The sequence below is a fragment of the Orcinus orca genome, chromosome 19, assembly GCF_937001465.1.
Source record: "Orcinus orca chromosome 19, mOrcOrc1.1, whole genome shotgun sequence".
In the NCBI taxonomy this organism is placed as follows: Eukaryota; Metazoa; Chordata; class Mammalia; order Artiodactyla; family Delphinidae; genus Orcinus; species Orcinus orca.
The window spans coordinates 54911705-54934535 of record NC_064577.1 but is presented as its reverse complement, the minus strand read 5'-3'; the positions used below and the strand labels follow the sequence as shown (position 1 = coordinate 54934535).

The 22831-nt window shown below is 36.3% G+C and overlaps 1 protein-coding gene across 6 annotated transcripts in view; it reads left to right on the top strand.

Moving 5' to 3' along the window:
* STXBP4 (syntaxin binding protein 4) overlaps positions 1–22831 on the top strand; it is a 183367-nt gene that overhangs the window by 48755 nt on the left and 111781 nt on the right. For all 6 annotated transcript variants that reach the window (XR_007473320.1, XM_033431784.2, XM_004271799.3 and 3 more), the window contains 2 exons: positions 10119–10215; positions 12563–12654. Coding sequence is in view for 5 of the 6 variants with exons in the window: in XM_033431784.2 (XP_033287675.2) it covers positions 10119–10215; positions 12563–12654 (189 nt within the window). In the remaining variant the exon portion in view is untranslated. The remainder of the gene's footprint in view (positions 1–10118; positions 10216–12562; positions 12655–22831) is intronic.

Sequence of the window (22831 nt, the reverse complement as noted above, 5' to 3'; positions counted from 1 at the left end):
TTTATTATTATATAATGTCCTTGTTTGTCTTTTGTTATAGCCTTTGTTTTAAAGTCTATTTTGTCTGATACACATATTGTTACCCCACTTTCTTGTCATTTTCATTTACATGAAATAGCTTTCTTTCATCCCCTCACTTTCAGTCTGTATGTCTCTTTAGCCCTGAAGTGTGTCTTTTGGTAGGCAACATATTGAAAGGTTTTTTTTTTTTTTAATCCAATCAGCCACCCTATGCCCTTTTTTAAAAAAATAAATTTACTTATTTATTTATTTATGGCTGTGTTGGGTCTTCATTGCTGTGTGCGGGCACTCTCTAGTTGCAGCGAGTGGCTACTCTTCATTGCAATGCATGGGCTTCTCATTGCAGTGGCTTCTCTTGTTGTGGAGCATGGGCTCCAGTAGTTGTAACTCACAGGCTCAGTAGTTGTGGCTCATGGTTTCTAGAGCACAGGCTCAGTAGTTGTGGCGCATGGGATTAGTTGCTTCACAGCATGTGGGATCTTCCTGGACCAGGGCTCGAACCCGTGTCCCCTGCATTAGCAGGCGGATTGTTAACCACTGAGCCACCAGGGAAGTCCCCACCCTATGTCTTTTGATTGGAGTGTTTATTCCCCTGACATTTACAGTAATTATTGATAGGTAAGTACTTATTGCCATCTTATTACTTGTTTTCCAGTTGTTTTTGTAGTTCTTCTCTGTTCATTTCTTCTTTTTGTTTCTCCCACTGTGGTTTGATGATTTTCTTTAGTAGTATGCTTGGTTTCCTTTCTTTTTATTTTTTGTATATCTTTTGTAAATTTTTGATTTCTGGTTACAATGGGGTTCATATATGTTGATCCATAATTATATGTACTTCATTTAAACTGATAGTCATTTCAGTTCAAACACATTCTAAAAGATATACATTTTTTACTCCCCTCCCCTGTATTTTGTGTTTTTGATGTCATATTTTACAACTTAATGCTTATCCCTTAACTGTTTATTGTAGTCAGAGTTTCTTTTACAATTTTTTGTCTTTTAATCTACTTATTTAAGTAATCTTCAATCCTTAATATATATCTGTCTTTTCTAGTGGGATTTACCCTTTCCTATAGATTCTTACTTCGCTTCCATTTAGAAAAGATCCTTCAGGATTTATTTTAGGGTAGATCTGGTATTGCTGAATTCTTTTAGTTTTTGTTTGTCTGAAAAGTTCTCTCTCCTTCTGTTCTAAATGATAATATTGCTCCGTAGGGTCTCCTAGTTTGCAGAGTTTTCCCTTTCAGCACTTTGAATATATCATGCCACTCCCTTCTGGCCTGCAACGTTTCTACAGGGAGATCAACTGATAGCCTTATGGGGATTCCCTTCTTTATGACTCTTTCTTTTTCTCTTGCTGCTTTTAGAATTCTCTCTTTAACTTTTGTTGTTTTAATTATATTTTAGTGTGGGTGTGTTTGGGTTCATCTTGTTTTCAAATCTCTGTGCCTCTTGTGCCTAGATATCTGTTTCCTTCTTTCAGTTTGGGAAATTTTACAGCCATAATTTCTTCAAATACATTTTCAATACCCTTCCTCTTCATCTTCTCCTTCTGGAACTTCTATAATGTGAATATTGGTACATTTCATGGTATCCCAGAGATGCCATATGTTACTTTTACTTTTTTTTTTTATTTGCCTTTCTGACTGCTGTTCTGATTGGATAATTTCCATTATTTTATCTTCCAGATCATGCATGCGTTCTTCTGTGTCATTTAGTTTGCCATTTGTTCCTTCTAGGGTGTTCAGGGTGTTTTTTATTTCAGATATTTAATTATCTATTTTCGATTGGGTCTCTTTTCTTTTTTGGCCAAGCCATGCAGCTTGTGGGATCTTAGTTCCCACACCAGGGATTGAACCTGTGCCCTCGGCAGTGAAAGCACAGAGTTGTAACCCCTGGACCACCAGGGAATTCCCTCAATTGGGTCTTTTTTATATTTTCTAGTTCCTGTTAAGATGATCTGTGTTTAGATCGATTCTTTTCCCTAATTTAGTTAGCAATGTTTTGAACTCTTTATCTGGTAAATTATTTATTTCTGTTTCATTATTTATTTTTTAAGGGGTTTTCTCTTACTCTTTCAATTAAGAGTAGTTCCTATGCCTTTTCATTTTAGTTAACTTTCTCTGTCTCTAGGAATTTTGGTGAAACAGTTATCCATTGTGGTCTTGAGGGCATGTTCTTATTTGAGAGCATCGCTGTGCTGACTGAATGTTCCCAGTGCCTTTAATGGAAGGGCTGGATTTGATGTGGATGCCAGTCACATCTTTCCTCAGGGTGTGCTGACAGCTGTCACCTTGATAGGGCCTGTGGCTGGTGATGGAGGAGCTAAAGTCTGTGCAGGGTGTGAGGTGGGACTTCTCTGCTCATTGGCTGTCATCACCCTGTCAGGGGCAAGATTTGCTCCCAAGTTGCTGGAGTAGAATCCCTGAGGGTTGGGCTAGAGCTGGCTCTGTTCCCTTTAAGTATGTGTTTTTCCTTCTCCCTGCACTGGGGCCTTTGCCCCAAAGGAGGGGAGTCCTGAAGCGAATGGGGCCTGTGTGCTCACAGAGGTCTGATACTCTGCCTGTGTAGGCATCTACAGCTTCGTTCAGATGCAATCCGTGGTCGCATCTTTTCCCTGGCTGTGATCACCTGAGATCTAGTGTTGTACGGTAGCATGGAGTTAGTGGGGCTGGAGTGTTTACTCAGCTTGGGCTGGCAAACTTAGCGAGGCAGTCACAGGAAATCTGGCCACCACGCTGCTATAAGAAATCTGGGCTGCTTCTGGGACATCTCTTGAGTAAGCACCAACGATGGCTACTGTTGCCCTATCTGGGCTACACCCCGCTCCCCCAGGTTGCCTCTGCATCCCTAAGTGAAGTCTTCTCCCAGGTCCTGGGTGCCCTAGATCCAGTGCCATGCTGTGGCGGAGAGTGAGTGGGGTGTTCTCTTTGCTTGGACTGGGGAGCATGTCAAGGTGGCAGCTGCTAGGGCAGACCTCTCTCCACCCTGCCTGGGAGCAGGCTAGCACCCACCCACTCCTCATGAGTGGAGTCTAGGCTTCTCCAGCCTTTCTGTCTGTTCCAGCAGTTCTCCAAGTGGCCAAGGGAGCTTGTCTCCTTTGCATAGCACCCCAGGACTGGGACGCCCAGTCTGTGGCTCAACCCACTCACACCCCAGGATGAATGTCCGTCCATGTGATCCCCCCTTTCCTCTGAGTTCCCTCCCATGGACACAGGTCCCAACCCAATCACTTTTCTTCCCGTTCTATACAGGTACAGCATATCTTTCTTTCATCCTTGGCTGTACAGGAGTCCTTCTACCAGTTTCCAGTTAGTTTTCCATGAGAATTTTTCCATATGTCGATGTATTTTTTATGTGTTTGTGGGGAAAGGTGAGCTCCATGTCCTCTTACTCTGCCATCTTCATCTCCCATCAAATTACTTTCAATTTAAATTTATGAGCTTACCTCACTGACATGCTGTATTCTTGTAAATTTTTCTTTCAACAAAACTTCCATCTGTTACTAAGTTTAACTCAGGAAAAATTTACACGGTAGTTAACTGCATTTTGCAATTTTATTATTACTTAATACAATAAGAATCACTGTATATTGAGTACCTTCTATGATAGGTCTTTTGTTTGCATTATTTTTATAAAATTGTTTTTATTTCTTTTTTTTAAAGGAAGCTTTATTTTTATTTATTTATTTATTTATTTTTGGCTGTGTTGGGTCTTTGCTGCTGCGTGCAAGCTTTCTCAAATTGCGGTGAGTGGGGGCTACTCTTCATTGTGGTGCACGGGCTTCTCATTGTGGTGTTTTCTCTTGTTGCAGAGCACGGACTCTAGGCACACAGACTTGTGTGTAGTTGTGGCACATGGGCTCAGTAGTTGTGGCTCATGGGCTCTAGAGTGCAGGCTCAGTAATTGTGGCGCACAAGCTTTGTTGCTCCACGGCATGTGGGATCTTCCTGGACCAGGGCTCGAACCCGTGTCCCCTGCATTGGCAGACGGATTCCTAACCACTGCGCCACCCGGGAAGTCCCTGTTTTTATTTCTTTATAAAATATTTCTATTTTATTTCTTTATATGAGAATATTAATCATATGCAAGAATGATTATATTTTATGTGTAGAGTTTAAAGATTAATAAAACAAATACACATATACTCCACCACCCAGCTAAGAATGAGAATCTTTTTTTTTTTTTTTTTTAACATCTTTATTGGGGTATAATTGCTTTACAATGGTGTGTTAGTTTCTGCTTTATAACAAAGTGAATCAGTCATACATAAACATATGTTCCCATATGTCTTCCCTGTTGCGTCTCCCTCCCTCCCACCCTCCCTCGGCAGTGAAAGCACAGAGTTGTAACCCCTGGACCACCAGGGAATTCCCTCAATTGGGTCTTTTTTATATTTTCTAGTTCCTGTTAAGATGATCTGTGTTTAGATCGATTCTTTTCCCTAATTTAGTTAGCAATGTTTTGTGTCACAAAACATTGTGACACAGGCTGTCACAAAGCACCGAGCCAAGAATGAGAATCTTTGACATTGCCTGTGTCTCTCTTCTTGATTGTATATATCTCTTTCCCCAAGAGGTAACTCTATTCCAAATGTTGAGTATCATTTATATGCTTTTTAAAAGTTGATTACTAAAATATTAATAAGGTCAAAGAGTTTATTTATCTTCAACCTAACTTAAGGTATTGTTAGAATTTTCCTCCTGTTTTTTCATCTCCTGGAAAAATGTTTGGCTCATAGTATACGCTCAGAAAATAATTGTTCGATTGGTGTATTGTTTTCTAAAGTAATTCTACCAATTTTCATTCCTACTAGTCTTATGCAAGAGTTCCCATTGCTCCACATTCTTTATATTTAGTCTAATTATAATGCATTTTGAGTTATTTCTGCCATCTTATTTAAAATTTTTTTTCTTTGTTCTTGTTTTTAATTCCTTTTTTACCCCATGTTTACTGTATTTTTTTCGTTTGATTATGTTTGATTTTTTGGTTGGTGGTTTTTGCATTTTATTTTTTTTCTCCCCCATCTTATTTAGGAATTGTACCTTCTCTTGCTAATCTTTTAAGGATTACCCTAAAAATTTAACATTCATCTTTAACTTAGTCTAAAGTTAATCAGAATCTTTACCCTTCTTTCAAATATACAAGGTGCTTATAATACTTTAACTCTGATTAACCTCTACCGAACTTATATGCTTCTTATTGCCCAGTATTTTAGTTTTAGTGATGCATTGTTTTTTCTAATTCACAGTCTTTCTTTGTAGTCACCTGCTATTTCAGTCACATAACCACTGAGTTTCTAATTTATTTTCTACCTAGTATTTTTATAATAATATCTTGTTCCTAATTTTATTCTTGATTCACCTTTTTTAACTTAAGAAAGATAAACAAAATGTAGTACATACATACAATGGACTATTATTGGACTGTAAAAGGAATGAAGTTCTGATATATGCTATAACATAAACCTTGAAACATTAAGCTAGGTGAAAGGAGCTAGGCACAAAAAGTTACATGATTCTATTTATATGAAATGACCAGAATAGTCAAATCCATATAGACAGAAAATAGATTAGTGGTTGACTGGGGCTGGTGGGATAGGGAAAAATAGCAAGTGACTGCTAATGGGTATGGGGTTTCTTTTAGAGGTGATGAAAATTTTCTAGAATTAGGTGATTGATGTACAACTATGTGAATGTACTAAAAGCCACTTAACTGTACACTAAAACAGTGAACTTTTTGTGAATTATATCTCAGTATATCTGTTATTAATAAAAAGTCACATTGGGGCTTCCCTGGTAGTGCAGTGGTTGAGAGTCTGCCTGCCAATGCAGGGGACACAGGTTCGAGCCCTGGTCTGGGAAGATCCCACATGCCGCAGAGCAACTAGGCCCGTAAGCCACAACTACTGAGCCTGCGCGTCTGGAGCTTGTGCTGCGCAACAAGAGAGGCTGCGACAGTGAGAGGCTCGCGCACCACGGTGAAGGGTGGCCCCCTCTTGCCGCAACTAGAGAAAGCCCTCGCACAGAAACGAGGACCCAACACAGCCAAAATAAATAAATACATTAATTAATTATTTTTTTAAAAAAGTCACATTGAGATATAGAGTATGGTACCATTTATATAAAAATTAAAACTTAAAAATATTTTTTAAAACTATTCATCACATATATTTATAAAAATATGAAGTAATGGTGTAAAAGCACACTTGGGAACTGTCCATGAGAAACTGCATAAAGAGAGATTGTAAGAAAGTGAAGTTATGCCAAAAAGTGGGAGAAAATATTCGTAATGCACATAACATATACAATTTTGATATCCAGAATATATGAAGAACTCCTAGAAATAAATTAGAAAAAGACGTGTCAATACTATTCCTAGGGTAGGAAGAAATTCCTAGAATTTCTTCCTACCCTAAAGAAATTTTTACCCATGTGCTGTAGTACATGTGTAGAAGAATGTTCATTGCTGGTAAGCAGAAAACCCCAATGTTCATCTAGAGGAGGATGGATTAATAAATTGTGGCATATTCATCTAATCAAATATTAGTTCAGTCAAAGTGAATGTATTAATGTTACAAGACCATATAACCACGTGGATGAATGATAAAACAATCCTGTAGGGTAAAAAGACCAAGTTTTAGAAGACTATCAGTCGCATTTTAATGAAGCTAAAAAACAGCAAAACAAAAAAACATGTTAAGGATACATAGTATGTGACAAACCATTTTAAAGTAAATAGTATGGGAATAATAATGACATAATTCCTTAGTAGTGGTTACCTCTAGTATAGTAGGAGAGGAGTATGTTACATAAATCAATAGTATTAGCAATTTTGTAATTCTTAAATGGATTCATAGATGTTTTAAAACATATATTTGTTACATGTATGTTTTTAGTATATTTCAAATATATAATAAAATACTTGGGGAGAAGTACAGAAGGGGCTTTTGCAATGTTTTGTTACATTCAAAATCTGAAGTAAATATACTTAAATACTAAGGTTTAATGTACTATTATAACAAGTTTTAAAAGCATGCAAAATATCTAAAATGTACAGAATAGAAGGCTGTTATATATTGATAATTCTTTTAAAAACATAGAACACTGTATATAGTATAATTTAATTCTTGCAAAAGATATATAATTTATTTTTTTACATATACAGGTGTTATATACATAGAAGAAATCAGGAAAATTATACACCAGGCGATTAATAGTGTTTGTCTCTGGAGGAGTGTTTCTCAAAAGCAGGGATGTGGGGACATCCTCAGGGGACATTTTTTGCCTCAGGGGACATTTGGCAATGTCTGGGGACATTTTGGGTTTTTACAATTGGGAGAATGCCACCAAATTAAGAATCACTAACAAAAAATACTTCCTCAAGCTTTATATATGAAAATTTAAAACATATTGCTAAATAATTTATGTCAAAAACATTGCTAATAAACATATAAAAGAAGCTAAATCTCACTTGTAGTTAGGAGAATTCAAATTAACAAACAACATACTATTTCATATTCAACGTATTGACAAAAATTAAAGTGTGAAAACAGCAAATGCTGTTAAGAATGTAGAAAAATAGAGCTGCTTATATACTAGTGTTGCGCATAAATTGATACAACCAGTTTGGCGAGCAATTTTATAATATCTAAGAAATTTGACAGTATATATACCCTATGACTCAGCATTTCCTCTTGTAGGGGTGTACTGTAGAGAAATTTTTACACATCTATATGAGGAGATGTGTAAAATGTCTTATTATAAAAAACAGAGTGGAGTAATTATAAAAAGCCCATCAATGAGAGAATGGATAATAAATTATAATATATTCATCCAGTTAGATACCATTTAAATTTAAAATAAGTGAAGTAGTTTTGCGGTTAACAATATTGAGCAATTGTGAAATTTTAACATTGAGGTAAAAAATAAAAATAATTTGTAAGGTTATCCTTTTGTATTATACTATGCAGGTAAAATCATAAATGCACAAAATACTCTTTTATGTACTGATAAAAGAGTACATGTTATTAGGGGACAAATGTAGTAGTGGCATCAAATCATGGACAGGAAGGATATGCCAACCTTAGGATAGTGGTTCCTGCTGAGAAACAATGGAGAAAGCTTTCAACCAAGTCTATAATGTTTATTTCTTAAAAATATATATATATAAATTTCAAACAAATACTAATATATACTTGATGATACTTGATGATAAGAAGTAAATGGGTGCTCTTTGTATTATTCTCTTTCCTTTTATTTATTTATTTTTTGGGGGTGTATTTGGAACATTTTCTATGACTGAAGGAAAAGAATATCAAAAGTTGGGCTTCCCTGGTGGCACAGTGGTTGAGAGTCTGCCTGCCAATGCAGGGGATACGGGTTTGTGCCCTGATCTGGGAAGATCCCACGTGCCACGGAGCGGCTGGGCCTGTGAGCCATGGCCGCTGAGGCTGCACATCCAGAGCCTGTGCTCCGCAACGGGAGAGGCCACAACAGTGAGAGGCCCACGTACCACAAAAAAAAAAAAAAAAAAGAATATCAAAAGTTAAGAATCATTATTCCATGTTATGCAAGGCAATGACTGTGTAGATAGGGCAGGCAGATGACGCTTGGTTAAAATGCTCTAGAATCACTTTTGAAGGAATCTTTCCTGATGTTTTCCCTTCCTTCTGACTCCTTTTCTCACTGTGCCCAGCCACCTATACATTGACCAGTTTGGTTTTGCCACAGTACATCCTGTACACACTTCTATTAAATTACATATTGCACTAATTACATTTATTTACATGTTATCCTCTCCCTAGAGACCATAGCTCTTTGAGGGTAGTGGCTATATCTTGTTTGTGTCCCTTTGTATAGTTTAGTGCCTAACAAATAGTAAGCACTAAATAAATACTTGGTAAGTGAAGTGATGGATGACTGAACAGATTTCAAAGGAGGAAGGAATATATAAGGACAATTACTAGTATTAACCTTTACCTACATTTTAGTTTTGATGTTCTTGCCAGAATCCGATAATAGGGCATCTAGTCAGTCCTTATTCATTAGTTAAGATTAGATTTTGCTGTATATAACCTGATAACCTAAAATAACAGTGGTTTCCATTAGAAATTTATTTTTCTTACACCAAAAGGAAACCTGAAAGAAAGTAATCCAGAGCTGGCATGGAGGTTATACATGCTTTTAAGTATCTTTCTGCTCCACCATCTTTGTTGAGGTGGCTCATGAACCAAGATGACTACTTAAGAGAGAAGGAAAGAGAGAAGGAAAAAAGAGAGAAGGAAGAAAGGAGACAAGGAAAAGAGACAGAGAAGGAAAAAAGGGACAAGAAGTACCTACCCCACTTTTGAAAGACTTACCAGAAGTTCCCTGCAAGTTTGCTTTATGTCTCCTTGGGTAGTACATGGTCATATGGCCTTATCAAGCTGCAGAACGGGCTGGGAAATATCTTTTAGCTGAATGACAATGTTTCTAGCTAAAGATTTTGGTTCTGTTACTAAAGAACAAGGAGAGAATGGACACTGAAATATAACTAGCAGGCTCTGAAATTTTAATTAGCTATGGGTACTAAAAAGAGAAGGTAGAGAGAAGAGGGTTCCAGAGAAAGCTTTTTAGTTTATTATTTATGTAAGCCTGCCCATAAACAAGCCAAAAATTAGAATTTTTTGTATTCCAACCAATTCCTGTCATCCTTAGTTTTGGTCTCAAATACAAGAAGATATCAACAAAATATCAGTGTTTTAGAGTGCTAGTTAGAAAAATTAATGTTAAATCGGATTTATTAGGATTTCCTTGCTGTTTTTCTTCTGCCATGTCACATATTTTAAACTAAGAAATGGTTTGAATTTTGGTTCTAGGGATATGCTATTTGGCATTGGCCAAAGTGCTAGCCTTGGGGGAAAAAATGAGGTGGTGGTAGATCAAGAAGCTAATATTTTATGGAAAATTAATCCATAAATAGTCATCAGACTTTCTTTGATCATGATCACTGTTCTTGATATTGATTCTTTTCACTGGATTGTAAAATAAAGTTGTAATGAAAAGTTTTATTCTTTGGAGATTTGAAAAATTGCTTCACATGAATCCTTTTCCTTCCAGGCTCTAAATTATCTTGGTATTCAGCCCACAAAAGAACAACACCAAGCCCTGAGACAGCAAGTGCAAGTAGACCCAAAGGGGACAGTGTCTTTTGGAGGTAATATTTAGGTTCATCATGTGTGTCATCACAGAAACTTATTGTGGCCCATATTCACTGAGTGCCTCTTCTTTCGAAGGAGAGAAAGAAAAATAAAACCACATCTATTTTAAGTTCCTTAATCAGTATTCTAAAGACTCAGATAGAATTATTGGTCTTACTGGGTCAGCAGAAAGGAGAACTTTCTTAGAATCTTTCAGCTTTAAAATATCATTCAATCATATTCTTTTTTTATTTTTAATTTATTCCACAAACTTTGCTTTAGTAATAACAAAAGAAACAGTACAATATATAGAAGCCCTAGTTCTGCTACTGTGAAATTCTAATTTTTTTTCAGCCAGTACGATATAATAAATATTTCATTATGCTGTATAATTATTCTTATTTTTATTTTATAATTATTATTAAAGATAGCAAATTGTGAACATACTCCATTGATATACTATAATATTAAGCTTTTCCACTATTGGGAATTTTGATGGTTTTTCATTAACTGACAATATAAATAATTCTATATTTAATATAGCTTTTTTTTCTTCTTTCTCTTAGGATAAATCCCCATAAGTGGCTTAGACTTTTGATATGTATTGATAAATTTTTTTCCAGAGACATTTTACACACATATTTGTTCTGCCACTAGTAATGTTTGAATGTAACAGTTTTTTTGTATCCTTTACAGCATTAAGTATTTAATTTTTTTCTTATAGAGTAGATGCAACATTGTATCATTTTAAAAGCATCTGCATTGCTAAAAGAAATTTGGGGGTTTGAAGTGATGAAAAAAGATGTATTTGTTCCCCTCTGCTCTTGAAATCATACAGTGTAATGAGAACAAGAAACAAAAATACATGTAAAACCACAATGTATAAGGACAAAGTAGATGAGGAAAATAAATGAATTAGTGAGCAGAGGCATGTAAAGTCCAAGTGTCTGAAGAGATAGGAGAATCACAATGGGAAACAAGCTGATTCCTGGAAAGGCTTAGGAATTGAAAACATTGAGTACTTAAGGCTGTGTTAAGGAGCAATTATAAATGCTGTTCCCTGCCCCCTCTCAAGTAATCCACAACTACCATCCCTTACCCTTGCAGAGGAAAAAAAGTATATTCCCTTGAGAAATTAAACCAGATTGATTCTGGACCTATAGTTGCCAGCAGCTAAGGAATTTGGGGGTGTGTATGGTGAATTATCACTTACAAAACACACACAGATTGCTCAGTGATATTTGCAACCATGTGTATGCTCTGTAGGCAAGAGGTTGTAAGATTCTCTCTGAAGAACCTGAACAAAGTATCATAATAGCTGACCACGTTATTGCTCTGTAGTAAAACCTACTAATTGACAAAGCGAGTTATGCACACAAAATTTCCAATCAACGATTTAGTGCCTGATTCGTCTTAAATATGAACACCCGACATTTGGAGAAATCCTCCAACATAAAATATAAAGCCCCAAAGTATCAGACAAATAGAAAAAGAGGAACTCAGAAAAAGGGAAATATTACAAGAGCAAAAAAGAACTTCACGTAAACCATAATTAGCATCTTTTAAAAAGATAAGCGAAACTAAGGCATCCGCAATAAGAGTAGGGTACTGTAAAATAGGAACAATTAAAAGGATTACTGGAAACTAAAAATATAAGAATCAAATTAAAAAAAAAACTGAAGTTAGATGGATGAGCAGGTCACACTCCATGTCTGAAGAAGCATATAGTTTGCTAGGTTGGCATCAGGCAGTGTTATATAACAAACAAGAGAATATGCCTTCGAGTCACACTTCAATGGAATCTTGCTCTGCTACTCATTTGCCAAGTAGCCTTGGGAGGTTTAAGACAGTTAACTTATCTTAGCCCAAACTGTAAAATGGAGAGGATGAGAAGAACTACCGCAGAAAATTCTCAACATGAAATCGCAAAGGGCCATGCGTAGCATATAGAGGCTGTTATAGAAACATTTCCTGCTATTATTATTATCATTATTAAACCACAGGTTCTTTCAGCTAGAAAAGCTGTAAATCATAATATTATCATATGTTTTAGAAAAAGTACTATTCATAATAAAAGAGTTGGAGAGATAGTTATGCCTGTGACATTTATTTGCTTCATTATCGTATCTGATTTATTAACTTCAGCAAAGTTAAATGAAATGAGCGAAAACCAGTTTATCTCTTACTTCTTATGTGAACTTAAATTTATCTGTCACTTCAGTTAACACTATTTTAAGGTAATTTAAGTAAGTTAAATTTTAAGCATTAGTTATAACACATAGCTTCAGCTTCATGTAGAAAAAGGTAAGGTTTGCTTAGATGAGGTTAAATGCTGTATTCTTACTGAAATGTGTTCTATTTTAGATTTTGTCCAGGTTGCCAGAAACTTGTTTTCCTTGCATTTGGGTGAAGCAAATGTTGGTGCACATGAAATTTCCAACATATTAGACTCACAGGTAGAGTATGCCCTATAGAATTGTCTTGATTGTACTTAAATCGTAAGTCTTAAATGTTATCTGTCACATATATAGGCTTTTTTTATTTTTAAAAAAAATAAATTATGCAGATGATACATGCTTTTTGGATAAATATATAAAATACAGATAATCAAAAGTAAAAATTTACCTTGATCTCCTCTATCCTCCTCTCTCACTATTCCCTCATGCTATTCCCATCTTTAAATTTACCACAGAAAAGTACGCATATCGTAAGTGTAAACCCTCTGAAATTTTACAATCTGAACCATTTTTGTGTAATCAGCATCCACATCAAGAAACATAACGTTAAAGAAACTACCAGGACCCTGAAATCTGTCTCCTACTCGCCGAGTTCCTTTCTAATTACTAGCGCTTGCCCTCCCCACCCCCAGTCAAGGTAACAGCTACTCTTTTGCTTCCAGCAACATAGATTGGTTTTGCTCTTTTTGTGCTTTACATAAAATGGAATTGTGAAGTCAGTTAACTTTGTAACTAGTTTGTTCTACAAACCTTTGACACTTATATTGCCAAATCTTTCAGTCCTTTCTGTTATGAATTTTTGATACTGTTACATTATTAAAGAAGGTCTTCCCAATTTATATTATGTATTAACATATCATATATAGATAACTTATTTTTGTTTATTCATGAGGTTGGGCCCCAAATGGATAACCATGTGCGCTTATTCCACGTCATTTATTCAATAACCATCCTTTTCCACTTTTACCACTAATTTGAAATACAACTTTAATACATACTAAATTGCATCTGGATACACAGCTCTGTTTCTTTCTTTTTTTTTTTTTAAGCATCTTTATTGGAGTATAATTGCTTTACATTGTTGTATTCGTTGCTGCTGTATAACAGTGAATCAGCTATACGTATACATATATCCCCATATCCCCTCCCTCTTGTGTCTCCTTCCCTCCCTCCCTATCCCACCCCTCTAGGTGGTCACAAAGCACCGAGCTGATCTCCCTGTGCTATGCAGCTGCTTCCCACTAGCTATCTATTTTATATTTGGTAGTGTATATATGTCGATGCCACTCTCTCACTTCGTCCCAGCTTACCCTTCCCCCTCCCCATATCCTCAAGTCCATTCTCTACATCTACATCTTTATTCCTGTCCTGCCCCTAGGTTCTTCAGAAACTTTTTTTTTTTTTTAGATTCCATATATATGTGTTAGCATACGGTATTTGTTTTTCTCTTTCTGAATTACTTCACTCTGTATGACACACTCTAGGTCCATCCACCTCACTACAAATAACTCAGTTTTTGTTTCTATTTATGGTGGAGGAATATTCCATTGTGTATATGTGCCACATCTTCTTTATCCATTTATCTGTCACTGGACACTTAGGTTGCTTCCATGTCCTGGCTATTGTAAACAGTCCTGCAATGAACATTGTGGTACATGACTCTTTTAGAATTATGGTTTTTTCAGGGTATATGCCCAGTAGTGGGATTGCTGGGTCATATGGTAGTTCTATTTTTAGTTTTTTAAGGAACCGCCATACTGTTCTCCATAGTGGCTGTATCAATTTTCATTCCCACCAACAGTGCAAGAGGGTTCCCTTTTCTCCACACCTTCTCCAACATTTATTGTTTGTAGATTTTTTGATGATGGCCATTCTGACCGGTGTGAGGTGATAGCTCATTGTAGTGTTGATTTGTATTTCTCTAATGATTAGTGACATTGAGCATTCTTTCATGTGTTTGTTGGCAATCTGTATGTCTTCTTGGGAGAAATGTCTGTTTAGGTCTTCTGCCCATTTTTGGATTGGGTTGTTTGGTTTTTTGATATTGAGCTGCATGGGCTGCTTGTATATTTCGGAGATTATTCCTCTGTCAGTTGCTTCGTTTGCAAATATGTTCTCCCATTCTGAGGGTTGTCTTTTCGTCTTGTTTATGGTTTGCTTTGCTGTGCAAAAGCTTTTAAGTTTCATTAGGTCCCATTTGTTTATTTTTGTTTTTATTTCCGTTTCTCTAGGAGGTGGATCAAAAAGGATCTTGCTGTGATTTACGTCATAGAGTGTTCTGCCTGTGTTTCCCTCTAAGAGTTTTATTGTGTCTGGCCTTACATGTAGGTCTTTAATCCATTTTGAGTTTATTTTTGTGTATGGTGTTAGGGAGTGTTCTAATTTCATTCCTTTACATGTACATAGCTCTCTTTCTAAACAAACCACTCTGTTCCGTTGATCCATTTCTCTCTGCCACTACATTATTATTTTAATTACTCTAGCTTTTTAGTTCTAGGTTCATTGTTTAGTTCTAGGTTCATTGTTATTGTTAGGTTAAGTCTAATTTTTTTTAACTTCTTGATTTTGATCATCTGCATGATCTTTAGAATCATTTTGCCATGGTAATAAAATTTCAATTGGGACTTTCTTTTTTTAATTGGAATTGCATTGAATATAGAGGGTGGTTTGGGAGAAGCGAACGTGATTTTTTTCTCCATTCATTTAGATCTTTGTTGATGTTTTGGAAAGAAAAAATATATCTTGCTTCATGTAGGTCTTAAGTATTTCTTGTTAGATCTGAATAAGTATGCTATAGTTTGATGCTTTTGGAAATGGGAATTTTTTTACCATTATATTTTCTAATTGATGATTAATAAAGATTAATTTTTGAATGGTTATTCTCTGTGATGCCACTTTATTGAACTCCCTTATTCCAGTTATTTTTCAGTTATTTATCTTAGGTTTTCTAGGTAGACATTTGAAATTAATTACTTTGTCTCCTTCACAAATTTTTACTTTTTCTAAATACTGTTGAATAGGAGCTACAAAAGTGAACAAGAAATTAATTTCCATGATATTTGAGTCATTTTACATTTTTAATTTTTTAAAAGAAGCTAGCATTATCTTACTTAATTAATAAGTTTTACAGTTCACCATTGAACTGCTCAGGTTTGAACTGCATGTGTACACTTACACACGGATTTTTTTTTTTTCCAGTGGTATATACTGCAATACTATACAATCTGAGGTTGGTTAAATCCTTAAGTGCAAAACCACAGATGTGGAGGGCCTACTGTAAAGTCATACTTGGATTTTCCACCCTGTGGAGAATCAGTGTCCCTAACCCCCCACATTGTTCAAGGGTCAGCTGTATACCATTCCAATTCTTTTTGTTTGTTTGTTTGTTTTTGTTTTTTTGTTTTGTTTTGTGGTACGTGGGCCTCTCACTATTGTGGCCTCTCCTGTTGCAGAGCACAAGCTCTGGACGCGCAGGCTCAGCAGCCATGGCTCACGGGCCTAGCCACTCCGCGGCATGTGGGATCCTCCCGGACCGGGGCACGAACCCGTGTCCCCTGCATCAGCAGGTGGACTCTCAACAACTGCACCACCAGGGAAGCCCCCATTCCAATTCTTGTGAAACAGTTTAAGTAATAGAAATGTTATCTGTTCCTTGAAGGTTTGAAAATGTTTCATATACCAAGTGATTTGGGCCTAGATCTTTCAGGAGAAGAGATATTTCCTACTTATTTTAATGTCTTCTAAGGTTGTTCTATTCAGGGTTTTGTTCTCTTCTTGAATAATTTTGTTAATGTACATCTTCCTAGAAAATTTTTCCTTTCATCAAGATATTAAAATTTATCAAACATTAACATGGAATTTTTTTAGATTTTTAATCCTTATTTTTGATGATATTGCTTTTTATTTCATAGATGTACTGCACTTTTTTTTTTCTTTTTCTTTTTTCTTTTTTCTTTTTTCTTTTTTTTTTGCCACACCACATGGCTTCTGGGATCTCAGTTCCCCAACCAGGTATTGAACCCAGGCCTCCACAGTGAAAGCACTGATTCCTAACCACTAGACCACCAGGGAACTCACAACACAATTTTTACAAGTAATCACACCCATAAGTTTCTATAGGTCATATTTTAATAATGATTCAACATTATATAATGTTTCCTTATTTTAAAGTGTTTTAAATATTTTCTAGTTATATAGTTCCCTTTTGATTACTGATTTCCAGTTTAATTCCAGAGTTTAGAGAGCATATTCTATGTGGTATTGATCCTTTGACCATATACCCAGCATATAGTCAATTTTATGGAATGTTTCCCATCTTGTGGAAAGCATGTATATTCTACAGTTGTTGAGTGCAGTGCTTCCTATATGTCAGTTAGGTCACAGTTGTTAATCATGTGGTTCACATTTTCCATTTACTTTTAGAATTTTCTATTTCATTAATCTTTCTTTGGTCACCTTTTATTGTATTGTCTGTTACTGAGAGAGAGGTGTTTTATAATCTCTATTTAGTTCGGCTAATTTTCGCCTTGCATATCCTAAGCCTGTATTATTAGGTGTATACTATTTAGTATTGTTGTATTCTGACAAGATATTGAATCTCTTCATTTCTAGAATGTGTCTTGCCTTAAAATCAACTTAGTCTAATTGTGTAATGTTTGGTGGTTTGGTTTGGTTTCCAATTACTATAAATATAGTTTTGTTGTTTTTTAGCTTCCTTGCATCTTTGTTGCTGTACGTGGGCTTTCTCTAGTTGCGGGGAGTGGCGGTTACTCTTCTTTGTGGTGTGCGGGCTTCTCATTGCAGTGGCTTCTCTTGCTGTGGAGCACGGGCTCTAGGTGCACGGGCTTCAGTAGTTGCAGGGCACGGGCTCAGTAGTTGTTGGCACATGGACTCAGTAGTTGCTGTGTGGAGGCTCTAGGGTGCACGGGCTTCAGTAATTGTGGTGTGTGGGCTCAGTAGTTGTGGCTTGCAGGCTCTAGAGCTCAGGCTCAGTAGTTGTGGCACACGGGCTTAGTTGTTCTGTGGCATGTGGGATGTTCCCAGACCAGGGATCAAGTCCATGTCCCCTGCATTGGCAGGTAGATTCTTTCTTTTTTTTTTACATTTTTCTAAATTTATTTATTTATCTATTTATGGCTGTGTTGGGTGTTTGTTGCTGTGTGAGGGCTTTCTCCAGCTGTGGTAAGCAGGGTCCACTCTTCATGACGGTGCGCAGGCCTCTTACTGTCGCAGCCTCTCTTGTTGCGGAGCACAGGCTCCAGACACACAGGCTCAGTAATTGTGGCTCACGGGCCTAGTTGCTCCGCAGCATGTGGGATCTACCCAGACCAGGGCTTGAACCCATGTCCCCTGCATTGGCAGGCAGACTCTCAACCACTGCGCCACCAGGGAAGCCTGGCAGATGGATTTTTAACCACTGCACTAGCAGGGAAGTCCCATAAATATAGTTTTTAAAGTTATAATTAAGATGCAATATTAGTTTCAGGTGTACAACATTGAGAATGATATTTTTATACATTATGCAATGATTTCGACAATAAAACCAGTTATACCCATCACCATACAAAGTTGTTACAATATTTTTGACTGTATTCCCTATGTATAAATTACAGCCCTGTGACTTATTTATTTTATATCTGGAAGTTTGTACCTCTCAATCCCCTTCACCTATTCTGCATCCACCCTGCTCTGTCTCCCCTCTAGCAACCACCTGTTCTCTATTTATGAGTCTGTTTCTGTTATATTTTGTTCATTTTATTTGTTTGTTTGTTTTGTTTTTTAGGTTCCACATGTAAATGAGATCATACAGTATTTATTTTTTTCTGTCTGAGTTATTTTACTTACCATGATATCCTTCAAGTCCATCCATGTTGCCACAGATGGCGAGATTCTTTTTTATGGCTGAGTAATAGTATGTATATATTATGTATAATATATATAACATTATATCATTATATATATATATGTGTTTATATATACATACCACATCTTTATTTATTCATCCATCTCTGGACAATTAGGTTGCTTCCATATCTCGGCTTTTGTAAATAGTGCTGCAACAAAATACATATATCTTTTTGAATTAGTGTTTTATTTTTCTTCAGATAAATACCCAGAAGTGGAATTGCTGGATCATATGGTAGTTCTCTTTTTAGTTTTTTGAGAAACCTCCATACCATACTGTTTTCCAAAGTGGCTGCAACAATTTACAATCCCACCAACAGTGCATGAGGGTTCCTTTTCTACACATCCTCCCCAACACTTGTTGTTTGCTGTCTTTTTGATAATAACCATTGTTGACAGGTGTGAGGTGATATCTCACTGTGGTTTTGATTTGCATTTCCCTGATGATTAGTGATGTTGAGCACCTTTTCATGTTCCTGTTGGCCATCTGTATATCTTCTTTGGAAAATGTCTCTTCAGATCCTCTGCCCACCTTTTTTTTTTCTTTTTTTGATAAATTTACTTTATTTTATTTAATTATTTTTGACTGTGTTGGGTCTTCGTTGTTGCGCGCAGGCTTTCTCTACTTGCAGCGAGCAGGGGCTACTCTTCGTTGTGGTGCACGGGCTTCTCATTGTGGTGGATTCTCTTGTTGCGAAGCACTGGCTCTAGGCATACGGGCTTCAGTAGTTGTGGTGCACGGGCTCAGTAGTTGTGGCTCATGGACTCAGTAGCTGTGGCTCATGGGCTCTAGAGAGCAGGCTCAGTAGTTGTGGTGCACAGGCTTAGTTGCTCCGTGGCATGTGGGATCTTCCCAGACCAGAGCTTGGATGCATGTCCCCTGCATGAGCAGGCGGATTTTTAACCACTGTGCCACCAGAGAAGCCCCCTCTGCCCATTTTTAATTGGGGTGTCTGTTCTTTGATAATGAGTTGTATGAGTTCTTTTTATATTTTGGATATCAACACCTTATTGGATATATCATTTCCAAATAATGACTCTCATTCAGTAGGTTGCCTTTTTGTTTTGTTGGTGGTTTCATTCTCTGTGCAAAAGCTTTTTAGTTCGGTGTAGTCCCATTTATTTATTTTTGCTTTTGTTACCCTTGCTTGAGGAGACATATCCAAAAAAATATTGTTAAGACTGATGTCAGAGTGTGTGCTGCCTATGATTTCTTCTAGGAGATTTATAGTTTCAGGTCTTACACTTAAGTCTTAAATTCACTCTGTGTTTTTTTTTTTTGTGTGTGTGTATGGTGTAAGAAAGTAGTCCAGTTCATTCTTTTGCATGTAGCTGTCTAATTTTCTCAGCACCATTTATTGAAGGGATGTCTCTTCCCCATTGTATATTCTTGCCTCTTATGTCATAGATTAATTGACTATGTAAGTGTGGGTTTATTTCAGGGCTCTTGATTCTGTTCCATTGATCTATGTGTCTGTTTGGGGCCAGTACCATACTGTTTCGATTACTGTAGCTTTGAAGTGTAGGTTCATGTCTGGGAGCATGATAATTCCAGCTTTGCTCTTCTTTTTCTCAAGATAGCTTTGAACAAACTGATCACTAGAAATGAAAACAAACTGATCACTAGAAATGAAATAGAATATGTAATTTAAAAAGACTCTCTATAAAGAAAAGTCCAGGACCAGATGGCTTGTTTGAATTCTACCAAACATAAAAGAAGACCTTTTACTGATCCTTCTCAAACTCTTCCAAAATACTGGAGAGGAGGGAACACTCCCAAAGGCATTCTGTGAAGCCACCATACCATCACCCTGGTAACAAAACCAAAGATACCACGAAAAAAGAAAATTACAGGCCAATTTCTCTGATGAATATAGATGCAGAAATTCTCAACAAAATATTAGCAAACTGAATCCAACAATACATAAAAAAGATCATACACCGTGACCAAGTGGGATTCATCCCCAGTTCACAAGGATGGTTCAACATATGCAAATCAATCAATGTGATGCACCACACCAACAAAAGAAAAGACAAAAACTACATGATTATCTCAATAGATGCAGAAAAAGCATTTGACAAAATTCAACGTCCATTTGTGATAAAAATTCTTACCAAAGTGTTATAGAAGGAACATACCTCAACATAATAAAAGCTATTTATGACAAACCCACAACCAATATAATACTCAATGGTAACAAGCTGAAAGCCTTCCCACTAAAATCTGGAACAAGACAAGGATGCCCACTCTCATCACTTCTCTTCAACGTAGTATCGTAATTCCTAGCCACAGCAATCAGACAAGAAAAAGAAATAAAAGTTATCCAAGTTGGAAAAGAAGAGGTAAAATTGTCATTATATGCAGATGACATGATACTCTATATAAAAAACCCTAAAGACTCCACACAAAAACTGCTAGAACTGATAAATGAATTCAGCAAGGTAGCAGGGTACAAGATTAACATACAGAAGTCGGTTGCATTTCTTTACACTAACAATGAAATATCAGAAAGGGAATATAAAAATACAATACCTTTTAAAATCACACCAGAAGAAATAAAATGGGAATAAACCTAACCAATGAGGTGAAAATCTTATATGTTGAGAACTATAAAACATTAGTAAAGGTAATTGAAGATGGTTCAAAGAAATCCAAAGATATCCCATGCTCTTGGATTGGAAGAATTAATATTGTTAAAATGACCATACTACCCAAAGCAATATACAGATTTAACCCAATCCCCATCAAATTACCCATGACATTTTTCACAGAACTAGAATAAATAATCCTAAAATTTATATGGAACCATAAAAGACTCAGAATTCCCAAAGCAATTCTGAAGAAAAAGAAGGAAGCCAAAGCAGTTCTGAGGAAAAAGAAGAAAGCAGGAGGCATAATCCTCCCAGACTTCATACAATACTAAAAAACTACAGTAATGCAAGTGGCATGGTATTGGCACAAAAACAAATACTTACATCAATGGAACCTAATAGAGAGCCCAGAAATAAACCCACATACCTACGGTCAATTAATCTTCGACAAAGGAGGCAAGAATATAAAATGGGTAAAAGTCTCTTCAGCAAGTGGGAAAGTTGTACAGCTGCATGAAATGAATGAAGTTAGGACACACCCTCACACCATACAGAAAAATAAACTCAAAATGGCTTAAAGACTTAAATATAAGACAAGACACCGTAAAACTCCTAGAAGAGAACATAGGCAAAACATTCTCTGAGGTAAATTGTACTAGTGTTTTCTTAGATCAGTCTCCCAAGGCAATAGAAATAAAAACAAAAATAAACAAATGGGATCTAATCACACTTACAAGCTTTTGCACAGCAAAGGCAGCCAAAAACAAAACAAAAAGTCTATGGGATGGGAGAAAATATTTGCAAATGATGCAACCGACAAAGGCTTAATTTCCAAAATATACAGACAGTTCATAAAACTCAACTCAACAACAAAAACAAACAACCCAATCAAAAAATGGGCAGAAGACCTAAATAGACATTTCTCAAAAGAAGACATACAGTTGGCCAATAAGCACATGAAAAGATACTCAACATCACTAATTATTTGAAAAATGCAAATCAAAATTACAATGAGGTACCACCTCACACCAGTCAGAATGGCCATCATTAAAAAGCCTACAAATAACAAATTCTGGAGAGGGTATGGAGAAAAGAGAACCCTCCTACACTGTTGATGGGAATGTAAGTTGGTGCAGCCACTATGGAAAACAGTATGGAAGTCAAACATATGTCCAGACAAAACTCTAATTCCAAAGGATACATGCACTCCTATGTTAATAGCAGCACTAGTCACAGTAGCCAAGACATGGAAACAACCTAAGTGTCCATCAAAAGAGGAATGGATAAAGATGCGGTACATATATACTATGGAATACTACTCAGCCATAAAAAAGAACAAAATAATGCCATTTGCAGCAACATGGATGCAACTAGAGATGGTCATACTAAGTGAAGTAAGTCAGAAAGGGAAAGACAAATACAATATGATATCACTTATATGTAGAATCTAAAATATGACACAAATGAACCTATCTACAAAGCAGAAACAGACTCTCAGACATAGAGAACTGACTTGTGTTTGCCAAAGGGGGTGTGTGGGAGGGTTGGACTGGGAATTTGGGGTTAGTAGATGCAAACTATTATATATAGAATGGATGGACAACAAGGTCCTACTGTATAGCACAGGGAACTATATTCAATGTCCTGGGATAAACCACAATGTAAAAAGAATATAAGAAAGTATATATATATCCTTTATATATATATCCTAAAAGATTGCTTTGGTTATTAGGGGTCTTTTGTGGTTCAATACTAATTTTAGGATTATTTGTTCTAGTTCTGTGAAAAATGCCATTGATATTTTGATAGGGATTGCACTGAATCTGTAGATTGCTTTGGGCAGTATGGACCTTTTAACAATATTGATGCTTCCAGTCCATGAGTACAGTATATTTTTTTT